The sequence below is a fragment of the Varroa jacobsoni genome, unplaced genomic scaffold, assembly GCF_002532875.2.
Source record: "Varroa jacobsoni isolate VJ856 unplaced genomic scaffold, vjacob_1.0 scaffold_462, whole genome shotgun sequence".
Taxonomy (NCBI): Eukaryota; Metazoa; Arthropoda; class Arachnida; order Mesostigmata; family Varroidae; genus Varroa; species Varroa jacobsoni.
Genome location: NW_019213364.1, coordinates 280594 through 300483, shown reverse-complemented (window position 1 = coordinate 300483; position 19890 = coordinate 280594). Strand labels below are relative to the sequence as shown.

The 19890-nt window shown below is 42.6% G+C and overlaps 1 protein-coding gene and 1 long non-coding RNA gene across 2 annotated transcripts; one reads left to right on the top strand and one right to left on the bottom strand.

The window, feature by feature from the left end:
• Window positions 1–4920: 4920 nt before the first annotated feature.
• Window positions 4921–10220, bottom strand: LOC147753472 (uncharacterized). The gene is made up of 3 exons (XR_015311147.1): window positions 7254–10220; window positions 5882–6145; window positions 4921–5149 (listed from the first exon to the last, which is right to left on the bottom strand). It is a non-coding gene; the product is annotated as an uncharacterized LOC147753472 (long non-coding RNA).
• Window positions 10221–14674: 4454 nt separating this feature from the next.
• On the top strand, window positions 14675–18673 carry lili (LMBR1-like protein lilipod). Its single transcript, XM_022833559.2, has one exon. The coding sequence runs from the start codon at window positions 15001–15003 to the stop codon at window positions 16588–16590; it is 1590 nt and encodes a 529-aa protein (XP_022689294.1). The 5' UTR covers window positions 14675–15000; the 3' UTR covers window positions 16591–18673.
• The last annotated feature ends 1217 nt before the right edge of the window (window positions 18674–19890 follow it).

Genomic DNA, 19890 nt, shown 5'->3' with positions numbered 1-19890 from the left:
ATATTGCCCTTTTATTAGTCGTTAATAGCGAAAATATCATCATTAGTTTTCCTCATTCCATGAACTAGCGATGTTCCTTTGATCGGTTTCTTACCTCTTTTTGCCTTCTGTCCTCGTAAGGTCGGTTTCGTCGTTGTCCTCGCTGTCGTCTTCGTCCTTATCGCTGTCCCTGTCCGTAGCGGCCGTTGGCGGTACCCCCGTCGCGATCTTCAGAGCAGATCGTTGCGATGCCAGGCTAGGACAATTCTATTTGGGTTAGGCGGCAGACGCGTTGGGTCGACCAATGTGTTGATTGGGTGATTCGCCATGACTGTCCGATCGCCACCCAACTTGGCCCCATTTCTCGTATACCCCTTCCCCTGTCCCATCCTTTTCGCAATGTGATTACCAGCCAATATATAATCCCACTCATTATCATCATCATCATCATCATCGCCAATAGCAGCATGATTTGTCGCGACCCAGTCAGGGGTTCCTTCTCGTGGCCAATACAAATCTCTCTGCCAGCACAGTGGGTCGCTTGGTCGAGTTCGACCGTGGTGAGGTTGTGCTGTCAGGTCTTCTCCCCCGGCTCAGCTGAGAGAAGGCATACGAAGAGAAAGGGGAGGGGAGAGGGGGTGGAATGAGAAAGAGAGCCGACATCAATCAGTGGCCGCTGCGGGCGACTGAGCGACTCATCTTGAGGTGATATAACATTATGTGCAATTGACGACATCAACTGGTCCCTCCGAACGGTCTAAGAAACCGGCAAGGACGGAAAGATGGAGAGATGAAGCAGGACTAAGTTGCTTTTCCTGATCAAGTTACCTCAAGACGCTGGCAGTGCTACTGCTCGCATCAAGGTTGCAGCTTCCAATATACAAATCGGCGTTCGGAAATTTAGCCAAACTATGTTTGGTTTTGTCTGCTGCTGTTTTTCAGTCTCGTCCTCTAGGCACGGCATTCTCTATAAACGCTTTCATTAAAGATAAACAGGTGCTACTGATTTAATGACCATCCGAATAATATGCGGATGCGATAGTAATATTAGCGCTAATTCTGCTAATACCACTCACATGACTGTTGCACAATATCAATGTTGCTACATCTGAAAATACCAGGCAAAGGTTGTGCATGTTTACAGACATCTGGGCCTGTATTGAAGAAGGAAAAGAAGCACCGACACGTGGATACTTTGAGATACGAATAGCAATAACGTATGGGTAAGCGTGCACTGGCATTTAAACATAGGACAATGCAGGGTTGCTAAATGAAAGTAAACAGGCCTACAGTAGTTTTAGGACATTGATAAGGCGTACCAATTGTGTATATGGACAACCCGTTTTTTTTATACATATATATATATATATATATATATATATATATATATATATAGACGATAATAACAACTAGAAAAAGTAAGGTAATGGGACGTATCTAGCGGTGACAATTTTCCCACAGTGTCACTCTTTGTTCTACGAATATTCTAAATGATCTATTCACTATACACTCTTTCAGCTTTATTTATTCATCTGTTTCTTCATTAATTGCGACGCCATTAGTTTAAATGATGATCATTTAGGGTTTCCACACACCCTCACTGTCCGGTGAAATCATTTAGTGAACGTTTCTAACTGGCTGGCTGACATACTTGACGTGCCGTACAATTCTGCATGCGATTGTGGCCGTGTACTTCTATTGTACTAATTTGTCCAGTGTGTAATGAACAAGTTTTCATTCAGGCTTTAAATAATCAAACTGTTGTTGCTTACGGTCGTTCTCGTCCATGCTTCAAACCTGACTCCTCTGCCTAACCCTCTTGGCCGTCAGGTACCATTTCCGACGACACTACCATCATTGTTCAACCCCTGTCCCTTGACCGTCCCAAACTTCACTTGTCTTTCTCTCCTTTTGCCACATGTTCTTCTCGCATATAGACGCTATAGCTGTTAGACTGTAATGTTCGAAATGGTGCCAAATGAAGATTTGAATTTTAAGTCGCGCGCCGCGCCAACGCTTGCGAACTCAGTCTAAGCCCGTTCGTACCTATGGCTCTACTATTCTATCCTTCACCCCCTTGGTCTTCCTCTCTTCCCCTAAACTGCGACTCCATCGAATTCCATATACGCAAAGTGGTTTCGTTCATCTTGGTTCATCCTTGTCCCGTTCCGGGGTGCTGCCTGCCTGCCTACGACTGCCACATCGCCCGCTTGCTATGCGCAACCATACGAGTTGGCTGCACTGTTGGTCGTAGTCTCTACCCGTCCCCTTGCCTCCGCACAGCCCCCATTATACAGGGGACGGGGGAGTTCGTTGTCGTAGGCACGCCAGGCCTCGTATACGCCTTGACGCGTTGGACTCGGCCTCACCCGTCCAAATTATGCCGTACACACTCCGTCCAGTTTACAGGAAAAAACGCATCTTGATAGAGATCTCGGTAGTAGCTCGTACAGTTTGCTATGTACCTTACACCGGTGCAGAAATTCGAGCGATCCCTATATCGTCATAGATGCTGTGTGTGCATGTGTCTGCGCGCTAGGTATCTTTTCGCTGTAAACTCTTTACCACCGACGCCGTTAGTAAGATGAGGTGCTTGAACGTAGCAGATAGCAAAGGAACGCTAAGGGATCGAGCCAAAACCGAGAGAAGATAGGTACGACAAGAGATTGAGGCGAAACGAAGGTAATTCCTCTGCGGAAGCGAAGAAAAATCGACTTTTGAATATAAGATGCTGTTTTCCGCGGTGCCCGTACCACCAGTAACGGTACTCAAAATGATTTAGTAGCATTTGAAGAATGTTGCTGTTCCTGCCATCTCCTGCCATTTTGCGAGGCCTTTTCTAGCCTCTTTTAGCCGCGACCACACAGATGAAGGATGAACCATCGGAAAATGGGCGAGCAAACCAATACGCTTCAGATATGATTGAGACGTTTCAGTTCTATGTAGGCGACCGCAATAAGTATAGCGGGAATAGGGCGTTTGATAATCAACGGTGGATTCTGTTCGATTTCTTTGGCAAAGAAAACACAAGAACAATATAATGTATTAATGTTTATCCAGTTACAGTGAATGGCAAACTAATTATAGCAATAAGAGTCTCTCTTTGTAAACAAATAGATGTAACTTGTGGGGCAAGCGCACACGCACACTGATAATAATAACGATGATGATGATGTAGCAGCTTCCATTGATGCCGGATCACTATGCAACAGCGTCCAGTGTATATAGATAGATACCTACCTTCTATAGGTTCATGTGTTGTACCGGGTGCTGTGAGGTACAGTGGGTACCTGTACCTATTTGCAAATATCAGGGTGAAGCTCTTACTTTGGGCGGGCATGTGCTTTGGGGTTCGTTTCATGTAAACACCTTGTCGTGTGCCGTAAATGGAACAAGTCGAAGTTTACGCAATCCGGTATAGATTTATTTTCTGTTCTGCCTTTTTGTATAAAACATGTCTTAAGCAGAGGTTCATTTGAAAAAAAAGCTTGTTATATATTAGCAAAATGAAAAACAGTACGATGATTGTTTATTTCTGTATTACGGAAATATCACATTCAACAAACGGATACTTTAAATATGGCTTGATAAATAAAATCTACATCGCAATAACACCCGCTTGCAAATCTTTTGCGGACTGCATCAGTCTGTAGAAATGGCCTTGTCATTTCACTATTAAGATGTTCCTCGGTTATCTCCCCTCGATTAGAGCATGCACTTACTTTATTTAACGTTTTCTCCCCTTTGAACAGACAGTGAATGCAACAACTGACCGCCATTATCTTGTCGGTCCCGACACTCAACGGCAGTCCTTTGGCGACAATGATCCTATGCTCACTCTCTTTCGTCGCTCTCTTTTCCGGCCGACGTCTTAATCGACAGCCCAGCGTCTCAGTATCGACAGTACGATTAATATCGATACTATCGCCGGAACCATTGGCTACAGCTTCCGCCGCAGTATTGCAGTAATCGTGGCGGCGGGAGCAGTAGAACTAGAAGAAACGACATTTGGGTGGGCTATGTGGAACCATGGCAATGACTAGCAAATAAGAGCTGTCTCAAACCGACCCTATTTAGTATCTAGAGGTCCAACTGCTAGACGGTCGCTTCCTGGCAGTTGCCACTTGCATCCTACTCTTTGTTAACGTCTCCCGTCCAAGTGTCCGCTCCGGTCAGGCTAAAACGAGCTTCGCTCGCTTCGCGTCCATCGTCTCCCCGGAGGCCCAGAACCAAGTTTTGAAATTAGAAATCAACTCTCAGTTCTCTCTTTCTTTCTTTCTCTGGCGACGCCACGCCAGAGTTGTTACTCCCCACGTTCCACTCTACCGCGCTCTACTGGGACTTACCCCGAGACAGCAGGTCAGGCCAAGGCAGCTGAACGAGCGTCACTCGCCGGAGCAGCTCTTGAACTATCCCAGGGCTCTAGCCGACTGCTGCAGGGACTCTGGGTAGGCTGGTGATGCAGACGAAGGGCCGAAAAGCCTGACGGCTAGTAACGCCTATCTAAACGCGCCTGCAGCCATACTAGTAACGGGTAGACACGGAAGAGGGTTGGGTGGAGGGGTTGACTAACCAAGGGGGATTAGGATTCCCCCTCACAGCCCGTACCGCTTCACAAGGTCCCGCAAAACTCACCCCCTTCGCTGACCAGCTTAGTCTATTGGTCTTTGTGTGTCTCTCAATATGGACGCACGGCGGCGTTCGTGTGGTGCTGCCTTCCTTGCTCCGTGTGATGATGCTCCCTGATTGTGTTTATGTCCCGCTTTCCTGTTCCTTATGTCCATTCTCCTGCTCCTTCGCTGCTTCCACCTACTCCACCTCCTTCTTGTAGCGTTCGGTAATTTCGTTCGTCGCTTTTCTTGTCTCTGTCTTGCTTACTTTATCTCTGAGACGTTTTCGATTCCTCACTGCTGTGCTATACTAACCATCGCGACCGTCCGGCCCTTGTCTCTAGCCGCTTTCTCCCTTTCCCTTTGGCTACTCTACTGTCCCCGCCTCATCAGGTTTTAGCCAACCTAACCTTTTGTGTTTTCCCAGTCCTGTACTTTGTAGCCGTAGTAGAGGAACGAATGAGGAAAATGGGCGAACAGGTCCGAACGCAATTCGTCCTGATTTTGGGACCCTTGTGCCATTAGCGCTTGATTGTCGGCACTCAACTCCGCGGAACAGTCTGGAAACAATGCGGACAAACTGGAAAAGGTTACCAGGCTTACGACGTCACTGCCCGAACCCACGGCAGATTGCACAAAGCTCTGGTAGGTCAAGAGGATCCTGCTAGAGACGACGAGTCAAGGTGCTACCTACAGAGCATTCGAGTACTTACTATAATAATTCCTTGAGATAGGTTTTTCAAGTTTACTAGGATCATCTGTTTACATAGACATATCTAATAATACTTTTCAAATAGAACACTTCTAAGCTTTTGTAATGGTAGGGACGTCGACATCGCGTGTAATTTCTGTGTCTCGTGTTTTTTGTGTTTGTCTACTATCGAAACGTTTAATGTACCATTTTTCTATAGTCCATCTTCAAGCGATACTGTGTGACAGCGTATTAAGCTTCTTTGTGAAAATTTAAATGATAAGCCCCTTACGACGTGCGATTAAACACTTCCCGACACCATCATGTTACCGAGTATAATATAACTAAATTAACGTATGAGGTTATAAGAAGATGTGTTTCCCCAAAAAAGTCTCAGACTTAAAAATGACAGAAACTCGATATTTTGAGCTATCTTCAGTGAAATAAAGATATATTTCTTACTTTTTTTTTAAATTAACAACCATATTTAAACGTTACGTTGCGTGCAGGAACATCCGCTAGATTAGATCCATTGATTGTCTTACGTATATTTACTTCTTAAAAGATCTCGGTTGAGGCTATGAAAAGAGTAATAACAGACCTATGGTTGGCAATGCTAGATTTTGGGAGTGACTGGATGAGTCGTCCATATTGGAAGATCATTGGACACGCAAGGTTTCGCTGTTGGTGATCCAATTACGATGCATTTGATAGAGTCGAAAACCGATCTGAGCCTCTTTGTTCATTTCTAATGTCCTGGGACACTTCTCTAACGAAGACCAAACTAGTGTCCCGTTATAGCAGCATGCGTCGCAGTTTCAGGACACTCACATTACTAAATTGGCCCATGAGCTGACGATGATACCTATAATGATAAGCGTTAAATGTAGAATGGTTTCGTTGTTAATATTGTACAACATTTATACGAATTTAGCGTAAAGCCCCTAATTTCTCAAAAAAAAAGCGAAAGTCTTTGACGAAGCGGACTAAAGACTGGATTGAGTAAACAAAAATTAATAGTAAGATTGCACCGATTCTCTCTCAAAATTAATGTATACAAGATTGTAAACCAAAGCAAATTTTGTAAAAAAAAATTAACTATTATGTTATAAGACTGGTCAGTTCTTTTTTCACTATTATATTGCGGACTACTTATGCATAGTGGTCTACTAACAATTCTACCTCGATCCCTACTGAACAAGACAAACTACTCTGAAGGGAAGCAGAAAAAGAAGACCTTGCCTTTCAAGAAGTCAGTACGTAAAAAAAACAGTCGTACTTTATCTTACGCCATGCTAATTAAGGGGGAGTTATGAATGGATACGTTTCGTAAGACAAGTAAATAAACTATTTCCCAACAAATGTTTAGGAACATATCAGTTATCGATCGATCATATACTTATTGACGCTGGTGGTGTCTGTTTGATAGTGGGGAATGCATTCTTATTTTTTCGGTTTTTTGGGAAAGGTTTTTTTCTTAAATTTTAAGACTGTATGTAGCAAAGCTGCCAGGGCTAAAAAAAAAGCTGTATTACAGTAATAATGGGATTCCATCTGTAAACCTTAGTTTTTTGTAAGGTACGGTCATTAAGCATTTCATCAGACGTCTGACTGGCTCCTAGCACAAAATGAGGTCGGTCCACGCTCGGGTTCGAATCCTGAGCAGAAGGTATCCTTTAAGTTTCCACCTAACTAAACAGTATTCTTGTGTGGACATGCGAATCTCTGTCGAGCGTTAATCTTCACAATAATGAAAAGTTCGCAATAAACTCAATCCAAATATATCACATGCTCCAGAACTTAAATCTACGCCTTCACCCCCAAGGTCAGGGCAGGTGCGACGGCAGCACAGCCTTCTTATCGTATCAGAGATGACGACATTTGGAGACCCAGCGTCAACAATCACCACACAGCTGAACAATAAGATGTTTTTCGCGTTTTACGAATGGTATTTAAGCAATTATGTTGTTTACCGTTTAAAAACGTAATGATGACGACGCCCATCACAACGCCAGCCCGGGCTTACAGCCATCGCCCAAATGCCCAACTCTACAAATGACATATAACCGCATTAGACAAATAGACAAAAAACAATATAGATGTACAAGCAAATAAAAACACACTACTCAAAGTTTGTCAATACGTTTTATGAAATTAACGAATCGGTGAGTTATCGAAAAATTCAGTGAGAAGAGTCACTGCCATACTAAAAAGTTCCCTCACTGAAGAAGACAGTATTTATGATTAACAATGCGCGCATCTTGACGTAATAGCTGATGTACTGATTATTTGTGCTTAAAATCTGAAGTAAATATTTTTTTTAATTAAGGCAATGCTTATACTCTTTACACAAGTTGGTATTACTTAAACGTTCCGCCACAAATAATTTAATTTTACACATGTCGCCGTTTATGTCTCAATAAATTCTTTTGAAAAATCATTCCGGACAAAATGTGGGCTCCTCAACGCCCAGTCGCCCTTATCACTCTTTTGATAAAACATATTCCTGAGGTTATCACACGAAAATCTAAATGTCCATCATATTCTTTATTTATTACGTAAGCTATGGATAATATTTGCAAAAATGCGCGCGTTTGGAAACAGATGTAAAATTACGTCTTCAAAATCGTTATTACGTAGGCTTAGATATACGAACTTTTTTCTCTTGCATTTAGCATAGACCATCGAGGCCGAGGGACTGCCCTCCACTGGACCTGAGTCGGATCAAAGGACAGGTGCGAATCAATAAAAAACTTATCTATATTCTCCAGTATAGAACCAATGCTTTCAAAGGTGGTCTTTTTGCCATGTTCGTTACAGCCGCCTCTACACACGAAACGTCTCGAAGCTCAAAGTTGGGGCGGGTTTCGAATCAGCCAGTTTGTGCATTCGTATATGAGTAATAATAATTGTAACTCCTTCCAGATAACTAACTTAAGCAGTAATCAATTATACCAAAAACTAGTTTGAAAACAGATTTTTTTTTGTTAGTGAGCGCACGTTTGTTAGTGAACATAATCTTGTGATTACGAAGGAATAACACAGCTTTATTTCATGCACATGAAACACCGACACTGTACTATCAGTTCGTAGAGTCTTTTAGGTGGACTTTTTTCTACGAACTATAGTTATACAGCCGTGACTGTATAACTATCGAACTCTTTGATCAACTTTCTTTGTCCGGTGTCAGCTTTTTTCTGCTTAGAACAACAGGGGACCCACTTTTAGCCGAGGAACTTTTGCAGAATTCGACCTTAGGTCTACTAAGAGGTTAATTCCACATCCTGACGTCTTGATCCATTGAGTTCAGCTGCGACAAGATCCCCGCGATGGTACAGCAGGTAACGTATTGGCCTATTAAACGGGAGGGATATGTGGTGATTCAGATTCGAACACTGGCCTTGGTAAAACTTCAATTCGGATCGGGAGCAAACCAACGGATGGAGTACCGGACATCAAATCAATTTAACTAGGTCTACCGCGTAGGTTTTCTGTCTGGTACCGAAATACCCGTGCTGCTTATCACTCGCACCATACAAAGTTTTCCGGTGTATAAATTTAAGCTAATGTTCCGAATGGTTTCGCCAAATGACAATGAACCACTTTTAGAGAAAGATGTACAAGACAGATTCGTACTTTTTTCGGCCATAATGAAAAAATGGCCAAGTGTACGTGTGTACTCGGCAAATCAGGCGTTAACGCAACGAAGATGAAACACTGTAAAAAAATTCGACAGCTACTACATTACCTGAACCAGTTTGTTTAGCTTTCTTCTTTTATTATATGTGTTTTTAAATGAATGATATATATAGTTTTTATCAAGGCCACTATTACTATTTTTATATTTGATTGCTTCGTAAAAGCTTCACTTCGAAGCGGACCGTTACCATTAGGGAGAATGCGTTAGCATTGTAAAAACATCGCTGTACTTACCAACCTATTTATGCTCACTCGTGTTAAAGGCGTAGAACATGCATTTTTGAATAATAGAAATTCAATTACTATCTCTGGTCGAACTCACAGGATGTTTACATCTAAGTGTTTCTGTCTTCTAAGGCGTTTATATATTCACTAATAAGATGATGTAGCGATGTAAAAGGGTGCCATGACAGGCAAATGAGCAAAAAATGTTTGGTCCAATAATTATCCTGATCGTACGAACATTTCTTTACATTACGTTCGTAATCTTCCGCTTGCCACCGCAATCGTGACCAGGTTGGCCTCTCATTTTCATCGCTCTATGGTAAGGAACTAACAGGCAGAAGGGGCTTTTGCGCACCGCGTTTCCTAAGAAACAATCTCCGAACTGAGAAGACACACGACACGACCCTTGAAAGTTGTTCTGTTGAAGTTAGCTACGAACAATGTAATCTTCAACTGCAGGGGCATGATTCATGCTACAATGTGTGCACCAACATCTATGAGCCCCACGGCCTTTAACTCGTGTGCCAGATTTAATTTCCCAACAGCATAGTAGAATTTATGGGGTGTTCATAATTTTCTTATAAACACAAGTGTTTATAATCAAATACATTGTAAGGCCATAATGCGTGACCGCACAGTAGTCGTATATCATATAGAAGGACATGAACAACGCCCCGTACATATTAGTGGGTGAACTCTCATAAGTTAATTACTAATAACTTCTAGGTTTCTTAATACGGCCGTGCTCGGTTCGACATAAAGCACCGATCAAGCATATCAAATAGAGAAATTTTCGATTCTTGTGTAATCAATGAATTAAATTCAATTCAAATGTGCATATTGGGTCTCCGGGTCAAGTAAAACAGCTTTTATCTGAATGTGAGATGCTCAAAATGGACAGTTTTTTTCCCAAGCGATTGCGTAGAGGTCAGCTCGACAGGTTCTCATGGTTGATGGTCCAATAAGCGAGGCTGCAGAGTGATTCACGTGTCGCCCAGTTTCGAGCTGTCCAATGTGAGCCGTCATCTGAAGAAATATAGCAAAAAATAATTTTATTTAGAATCACACAACGAAATGCAGCATGTCAAATAATTGCGTTACAGAATGTATAAAGTTTTCCATGAGCCTAAAAAAGATCACTGCTGAAGCTTCGCAGGGCAGATTATTGTCGTTGTTATTTTCAGGCACACACGGTAGGCCGCTGTGGCCTGTACAGATAACGTTGCACTCTAGTGCAGGCAGTATATCCGGCGACGTAGCTCTTCAGAAAAAAAGAAGCCAAAGACTAAATTACAGCAGATTGGCACCTGTGATTGGATTCGTCCGAAGTAGATATTCTAATTTATCTGGAAAGGATGATCATACCGGTGGATGCATAATTCGTGTAGCTGTTGAAATATATTATTCTCATTAGCATGATTACGTGGCCGAATCTCGAGAATAAACAAAAACGAGTTTGATTGTACAAAAATTATTAGCAATAGATGTCCTGTTTCAATCCGATGTGGGTCGGTGAATTGTCCAGAATAGTTTTTGAAAATGTTTCAAACTTCCGGCTTCGGACCTGCGGTACGTCATGTGTCGCCAGATCTCGAAGGCAGACAGACGTGTTATCAGCGCAGCATCACTGGGACGGGAAAGTAGTCTAACAGGTAACAAAACCGGATCTGCCGATATCTCCCGGATCTGTCAAGAAATTGGGAAAACCTCAAAAGGTGCTTAGTTTGGCTTGAACGGGCTCCACCATAATACTTAAGCTTGGTGTAAGCCGACTCCTTCTAGCACTACTGCGATTTGTCTTAGTGAGAGAGGGTCCGAATATCTGGCTGTCGAATCTGTCGGACGTCAAGATCATCACCGCAGACCAGAACCCGTTTCACACCTGACCCAATAGGCTCGTGAAGTTCTATTGTGGGCTCTGCTATGCTGCGCTGTTGCGAATATCTACGGTTCAGTGAGAGTTTCTCTAAATGGGCACCTTCCATATCATCGTCATCGTCATCGTTATCACACCACCGAGGTGATCTCACGCGCACTAGGTGGGAGCAGGCCTACCCACCTTTGTGGAGCGCTATAATCTTGAAACACGCAATCCATAATGTGCATTACTAGAGTGTTTCTAATGTTCCCAAGTGTTGTTGTTGTTGTTGTTGTTGTTGCCGCCTGCAAATTACTGTGACTGGATTTAGGCATAAAAAGTCGGCTAGTTCCAAACAAGTTCTATCTCAATTTAGCAGAGTCGTATGTTTCGGAAATGAAGCTTCGTTGCCATGACCTCAATCGCCGTCAAATAACCTTGTAAGATACGCGAAATCCGGCACAGAGGTAGAGAAGCGATTGGAAGGAAAAACAGAAATGCTATGACAAAATGTTGTTTATTCGGTAACAGAAATCGTTAGATTATGTATTACTGAAAATTGGACCAGATCACTAAAACTTCACGCGCTAAAATAAAGTATGTATCTTCATGTTCGATTATTCCGACACTGAACTAATGTAATTATCCAATAGACATCGTCAGTGTTGCTACCTGAAATTGTTATGGTCATCTATGGAGCATTATGAACGACTGACTTTGCTTCGGCTCGTAGGCCCAACAGTGGGAATACCAAACGTTCAGGCGACTGTGCCTATGATAGTTAGAATTATAGTGTTTGAATGGAAGCTTGTGAAAGCGTTCTACTCAGCCGGACCGGTCCATTTTTCATGGCCAAAATGCATTACGGTATTGACACGTTGATGGAATACGCCGATACATATGTGCTAACAATAGCTTGGATTATATTTATGCCTCCTTCTATTGCTTTGTTGGGCAGTTATGTTCTGTAATTACCAATTAAGTGTCAGTAAATTATGATGCTTATCGAACGGTGTGCTTATATGACGTGCTGCGTTCAGTCGCTGAAAGCTTTATATCTTATGCATTGTACAGTATAAACACTCACAATTTACGATAAATTAGACTTTAGTGTTGTTCTTATCTAGGTAACCGTAGGTAACTTAACCCTTACTTACACAGGGTGCGCGTCGCCGCAACTATCATGGCCCGCTGTAGATTTTTCTCCATGGCAATTTGTAATTGTTTAATAATGATCGAAAATAAAAGCGAGAACACGTTTCCGAACGGTGGATAAATTGAACTATTTGGGGCCCAAATTACCTATTTATAGTTATCCAACACTCCAAGGTTTTGTGCCCTGTGCATAAGCCGTCAGGCAATAAGCTCCCACCACAGAACGGAGTGCGTCTTTGCCCTTGATCCACGTCGGCTTTTCAGTAATTAAACTTATTTCGAGTCAGAACATCGATGCGTACTTTCGGCGTAAAGACCGGAAATCTACTACGAGACACCTCTCAGTAGTCCGCAAAGGCCTGACTTTATCGTCGCAGTAAAGTCGTTGCGAGCGACGACTCGTCTGTTTCATATAAAAATAACCAACAATCAAGATTATCTCGGTTGCCATTTATTTTGTGCTCCCCATCCCTAGAAGCGTGGATGCTAATGCTTGCCCCTAGGATACCTTTGGTAAATGGAACAGATGGTAGATTTATACGAGCCGGTTGACAATAGACCACTGATTTCTTGCACAAATGCGGCTTCGTAGTCCTAATAACAATACGCAATTTATCAAATAAAGCTCCATACATAGTGTATAATGCTGGCACTCGATTGTATAGTGACTGCAGTTTTCCATTGGTCAGTCATATTTATTTCAGAATAAGTTTGACAGGCTTTGCCTGTTGCTTATTTATACGAATGCAGTACAGGATTCAGGCGGTGGCGCGATGGATTTTACGTGTGCAGTTACTTACAGTTTCCTTGTGATTTAGCGGTTGATTCAAAGTGAGCTGATCTCAATTTTGCTTATAGATCTTCCTGTAAAATAGTGTTAAGATGAAGCTAGCTAAGGTGGCCAGTAACACAAATCTCTTAGATATTCGTGTTGGAGGGAACGCTCCATTCAAGCTGCTTTACTGAGCTAACGTGTTGTTTTCCACAATGCGTTTGGCCAACGATGCCGGAAAGGACAGTGTTGGGATTAGGTACGAGCGGCCTAGATCACGCTGGGTCATTATCGAATGGCATAATAGATATTAACCAGTCTAACTTACAGGAACTTACATATAACCCGTCAATGCAAATGCTATCCATTAACTTGTTGTGTGACGTTGACAGGTAAACGAGCTGCAATACAATCATTACCTCTTACCCAGCACCAATTAACAAACTTTTAAATTTACGTGTTCCATTTTTTTTGTCCGTTCGTGCATCTGAACGTGCACTAGAATCAAATGAAAAAATATTACCGTTCCTTTCGTTGTCGTATGGTATACTATAAAGCTTAGACCTCGCCATAAAGCAATTAACACGCTATAAACACCCCGCTCGTGATAAAAATAGCATTGATGTGATAAAAAAAATAAAAAGCTAAAATGGTTAACGTCGTGACGTTACCAAAAAATAGTTTATCCATAGATTAAGTGTGCCAGGGGTGCAAAATCAATTCGAGGTGGCCGTCTAACAAATTTGCAGACGTTTACTATAATACGAAACTACCACTACGTGCCGAATCTATTTACTACCTTCCTTTTACCATCTAGTACAAACGGTCAAAACTTGCCCATAACATAGCACGCTAGCGTCCACAACCAAAAACAGAGAAATAGGGCAGCTCCGAAAAGTTACAACAACAACAATAATAATAAGATTTCGTTATGCTGCGTTAATTTTAAAAACTATATATGGTTTAGTCTTTTATATATTTGTAATCACGGCTTATCCATTTGTTTTGAAGCTGACCTATCTCCGTTTCCGAATTAACTTGTCTATCATATTTTTTGCTAGCAATTCGCGCGGTTTCCCTTCCTCTTGCTTCTCTCGTGTCACTAACGAAATGTCGCTTTCCGACCTATTGGGATCATTTGCGTCTCGTGTGCTGCGAAGCTGTCTGCGAGCCGCCGCGCCGTTAATCGACGGAACACGATTGGAACACCCTTTCCCCTTCACAGCATTCTCGTCTGTGTATGATACCTATGGAAGTGTTTAATTGCCATTTCCAACAATCATGTGTGTATTCTAGAGGCGAGTGTTCTGACATTGGGTATGAGTGAGGAGCGAGCAGTAGATCGAACTCAGGCAAGATCCCCTAACAGCTGTATAGTTGGATACATCGCTGACGAGCTGAATGATCGAATACTGCCGAGTAGATGAATCGCTGACTGAGCTAGATCAGCGTTACCTTACTTACAACGAAGGGTTCTATTGCACTGCTTACGCTAGTGATTGCCGCTACTCTATATAGAAGTTGTCAGCAGGTCAGTCATCTTACGGTGAGGGCCATAATCGCGGTTACCCGTACAGATAACAGATTACGTCTCAAATCTACTCATATATACGTAACTGCATATATATATATATATATATATATATATATATATATATATATATATATGACAAGACAAACGACGATAATGGGCCAAGTCAACACTGCAACAACAAATAGCAATCTGTGGCGTTTGTGCTCTACGGCAGCTTTGTTGGCCGGATAGGAGCGACAGATTGAGAAGCGAGAAAGTGAAGATTTTACAACGTCGCCATTTATTGTTCGATCAGTTGTGTCTTGTCATCTAGTTTGAAATTGGTGTCATGTGCATAGTAGAGATACCGTTGCCTCTATCGTTGCCGCAGTCGCTGTCATTGTCAAGCGTGTCGCCGTCAATTACGAACAAAGCATTGGTACCGTGCTTAGTACCATGTGTGATGTGGTATCTTAAGCCAAAACAGGGAGAGGGAAAATGTCGAGTGAGACCTGCACGGAAGGTGGTCCTACCGTCGCCTGCCTGAGCGGCGACTCAGGGGGCGTCGCGGGCTTCTCGTCAGCCTCCATGGTCATGACCAGAACAGCAGCCATACTGATGGACGAACAGGAAAAACAATTTCACAATGCTGTCCGCGAGTACACGCTCGGATTGCTGTTCTTCCTCTTATTATACATGATCTGCTACTACATCATCGACTGTTTTCGCAAGAAAAAGGAGTCGTACTACGAGAACGATGCCCAGGATGCGATCGTCTATAAGATATCGCTGTACATGTGCAGTTTTAGCTTGGCAACCTCCACGGGGGCTGCCCTTCTCCTCCCGCTGTCGATCATTAGTAACGAAGTGAAGCTGCTCTGCCCAACCAGTTACTACTGGGAGTGGTTGAACAGTTCACTCATACAGGGCCTGTGGAATGCTATATTTTTGTGTAGCAACATCTCACTGTTTGGCCTGTTGCCGTTTGCGTACCTGTTCACCGAGTCGGAAGGCCTGCCGGGGTCCCGACGAGGAATTCTGCCTCGCGTTTACGAGAGTGGGCTTGTTCTTATGCTTGTTATTACAACAATCGTCGGCATGCTATGCGTACTGTCGATGGTCATCGATTCATCGTACTCGCTCGAGTACATGTTCACGTCTGGGTTTTTGCCCTTTCTTTACTCCATCGTAAGCTTCTTTGGTTGCCTTCTCCTGCTAATCTGCACTCCACTCGGTTTCGCGCGGCTATTTACCGTTATATCGGAGTGGATCACCAAACCAGCGTTCCTTCAAGACCTCGATGAAGACTACTATGTGGCGGTTCAGGAAGAGCAGTGCTTACGGCACAAGATGGACGTGCTGCCGAAGAACGTTGCTATGGTTCATATTCCGACAGAGGACCTGAATGCACTGGCAGAACGGCACAGTCAAGCGATTAAGCGCCTTATCGAACTCGAACATCAACGCAAGAGATCAGCCCTGAGGACGTTACTGTACCCAATCGCTATGGCGCTTCTGCTCGTTTTCACTATCTATTCATTTCTGCTTGTCGTTCGAAACATCCTAGAGCTTCTTTTTGGTGTGAAAACTTTGCCGATCGTCATGCAAGACCGAGAGCCAGCGCTTGGCATTGCGTCGCTATCTAGCCTAGGCACTGTTGGCTGTGCACTGGAAATCCTGCTCATACTTTATCTTTGGGGAGCGTCGCTTGTTGGATTCTATTCGAACATGACAGGACTTCGGCCACGCCGTAACTCCTGCCCATTGACAGCCGTCATCCTAAACTGCGCCGTGTTTGCTATTCTCAGTTCAGCTCTGCCGCTTCTTTCTCGCGTGGTCGGCTTGACAGATTTTGATCTTCTTGGCAACTTTGGAAGAGTTCGTTGGCTGGGTAATTTCACCATCGTGCTTGGCTATAATCTTTTATTTGCGGGATTTACGCTTACTTGTCTCCTGACCAAATTTACTGCCGCTACACGACGCGAACTCATTAATCGTATGCGGGTTCTTGTCGCACCTGTAACACGCTTTAAGCTCTCGATGATATCAGGCTATTTGTTCGCTCGTTGTCCCAAAATGTTTTGGTAGGTTGTAGAAGTTGCCTATCTGTCTGGAACTTCGGCCTTACTGAGCTGGTACGGAGACGGACATACTAACAAATATCTGGATGAAGTTCCGGCCAAGATCAGCTTAAATTTACCTCGTCATCTCTCCCTACAAAGACCACGGACACGTCGAAATACGTTAACTGTCAGAAACCTAACTCGTAACAATGACGACTATACACTCGATGTGCATAACTAGGAACAGGGCAAATGATTCAATTATCATGTTTCACAAATTTTACGTTCATGGCACTGAGATTGTCAAGTACGAGTTCAGACAAACCTGCAAAATTCCCCTTAGGAACTACATCAAAAAGTAAATACCTAACAATGCGACAAAGCTATGGTAGGAGCGAACGTAATGACACGGATCAACTGACGTATTGTTATTGGCCTATTAGACACAGACTTAAGCGCATACGCAGATAAACAGACAAAGCGGAGCGTTTATAATTGGACCCGTACGCTGTCAGGGCGCTTAGGGGCTAACAGGCGGGATGTACACAAGAGCCATTATTTGTGTATGGTGCATTTATTGTGGTTCCATATATTACGTCTATAAAAACGATCATGTACATATATACACCATGCTAGAAAGCGTCAAGTGCTATTGTTATCACAGTTTCTGAACTCATAGTTCTTAACGGTCATATAGTATTACAGGTGGGGCAATTGAATAAACTAGTTCCATGAAATACGAGCAAGAAAAAAGACAGAGTGAATAATCGAGATAGATCGCTGCATGTTATTAACAATACATGAGCTAAAAATTAACACTCCACAACTAGAAAAGAAGGCGGTTTTTTTTTAAATCACCAAAAGCGACAGTTTACTCTAAAAGAAAGACATTGTTATCTTATTATACCGAGTAGTGGTAGTAGCGTATCAAGATTACTACGGCGTGCTTATGGCTCGTACCAATAACGCCGTAACTGCTACTAACGTGTAGCACCGTTATCTACCGAGTTGTAGATGGGTAGAAATATCGATCGTTCGTGTACAGCGGAAGGAACATCGTTGTCGATAGACAGAAGCGTTGTCGCAAAACACGAAAACGGGTGGCCGCAAGTACGGAGCTCACTTAGGTAGTGCTGGACAACTGTTCGATGAAGCACTACACACGTATAGTGGTGAACAAGTTAAGGACAGAGAAAGGACCGACAAGGCTTGTACAGGCTGACACTGAAGATCTCTTTTGGCTGCATCGTTCTCATCCGGCGTAAGTTGGCGTTTTCGACGAGAAATACAACACTATGGTACAAGCATAGTTGTTTACGTGAAATGTGTGTAACTTTTTTACTAGTAGAATGGACGTCTCCGCCGCGTGTATGAACATAGAAAGAGTTGCTCGTTCATCATAAGTCCCTTTATTCGATCAAGATAAGACTTTTCTACTGCTATTAGGACGTTTGTAATAGGCGTGGCCTTATTATTGTTCCGTTAGCTATTTAGACCTGCAGGAAGGCAGCTACAAGTGAATCTACCGCAAGTAGGAGAACAATTATAGTATTAGACAATGTCATCTTTATAAGCTAAATGATACTGTATAATATTCATGTACAGATAGATACGACGCAAAAAAGCAACGACTAGATAGAAAAACGCATCATAGATATGTATGCTATATATATGATGTATATATGACAAATTACATGACCGAAATTTCCATTCCGAGTCAGAAAAAAAAACCGTATGTTAAAGAGGTCTGGCAGCAGCAGGGCTTCGAATCCTGCGTGGGGAGCGGTCAGAGGTATTGAGATTTTGCAAGAAGTACCTATAGAATGGTGCGCGGCATGGTTTTAACGTAACTAGCTGACTGGTGTTAAGGAAAGTTGATTCGTATTGGATTTGCCGTAACGGATTAGTGGCGTAGAAAAAGCTCCGGCGAAGAAAAGGGTACCTTAGAGTGCGTCCAGACAAATTCATATGGAGAAAACCAACTCAGATATGATACCAGACACACGAAAATATAATGGATAAACTAGGTAGCATATAGACATTAATGTGCCATTTAGGTACGTTGTATTATAGATAGCACTGGTGATAAATAAATACAGATTTATATACTAGTTGTGTTATATTTTCTATGTTGAATGTATTGCTGCTTCGAAGTTCCACACTGTTAAGTAGTCTGTAATATAGAAATGGGTTCTGTATCGGTAATTTTATCCGAGCAAGGGAAAACAACGCCTCTAATGATAAATAGGGTCAAACAAACTAGTCAATAGTAACGGATCGTTATCAGATCTGCGCTTGCAGATCTAGACACAAATAAGAGCCATGGAGTCAAATGCACAAAGTTTATGCACTATACATGTCCACCGTATGAGAGCTGTTTGACAGGCCGTACAGGTATTTGTTTGATACCTAGAAACTGAGGAGCCTCGTCGCGTAACAGTCGATCGTAATCGCTGTCATAGTACCACTGTGACCGTAGCGGCGAACCATACGTATGAATTGTTCTTGTCTCAAGGATGCAGATAAAGGATTTGAGATTCGGGTCGTTACCTAATCATTCCGATAACATCATCTTGAAAAATTTCAATTTTATCATTTATTACTTGTAGAATTGCTAACGGTCAGTTTTAAATAAGGCCCGCCAGTAAACGTTTTACCATATCAGACTGTAAACCTAAAAGGTACGTTTTAACAGCTTAGATTTGTTCAGATCATTAGTTACAGTTTGAGAACACCGTTTCCAACTGGATGGGAACACCGCAATGTTTTCACAAGAAACTGCTGCATCGTCCAGCATTGTTGCAATAGATGTTCTAAATAGTTAATTATGATCAGTACATTCAGCTTGAATTGTTCCACTTAGTTTTTTCAACCATGGCTGGCACAAGCTATTTATTTCTCTTAGGATCCCACGGTGAAACTATGCTACTCGTTGCTGATAGAGCTGGACATTGATTTCTATCTGTTTATCTATCTAGAGATTTGAGGTCTATAAAAGGACTGGCAAAGCTCCTCACAATGAAACCAGTGGGTCTGTTAAAGTAACCAACCACAGCAATGGTCAGCAGTACTATTTATTAGCGTACACACAAATATATAATAATCATGATTGAGATCAAATCCTTATTGGAGTATTATTTATCTATAAGAAAAAGCTATAAGGATATGTGGTGCCAATTTGGCATGAATATCGCACTTTATTATTTCGGCCCAAGCGTTAGATGGCTTTGGAGTCTGCTCAGTTACTGAGTCTAGCAATTTCTGCCATTTATCATGACGCACATAAACCAACGCATTTAAATCGACCTGCCCCCCCCCCCCCCCC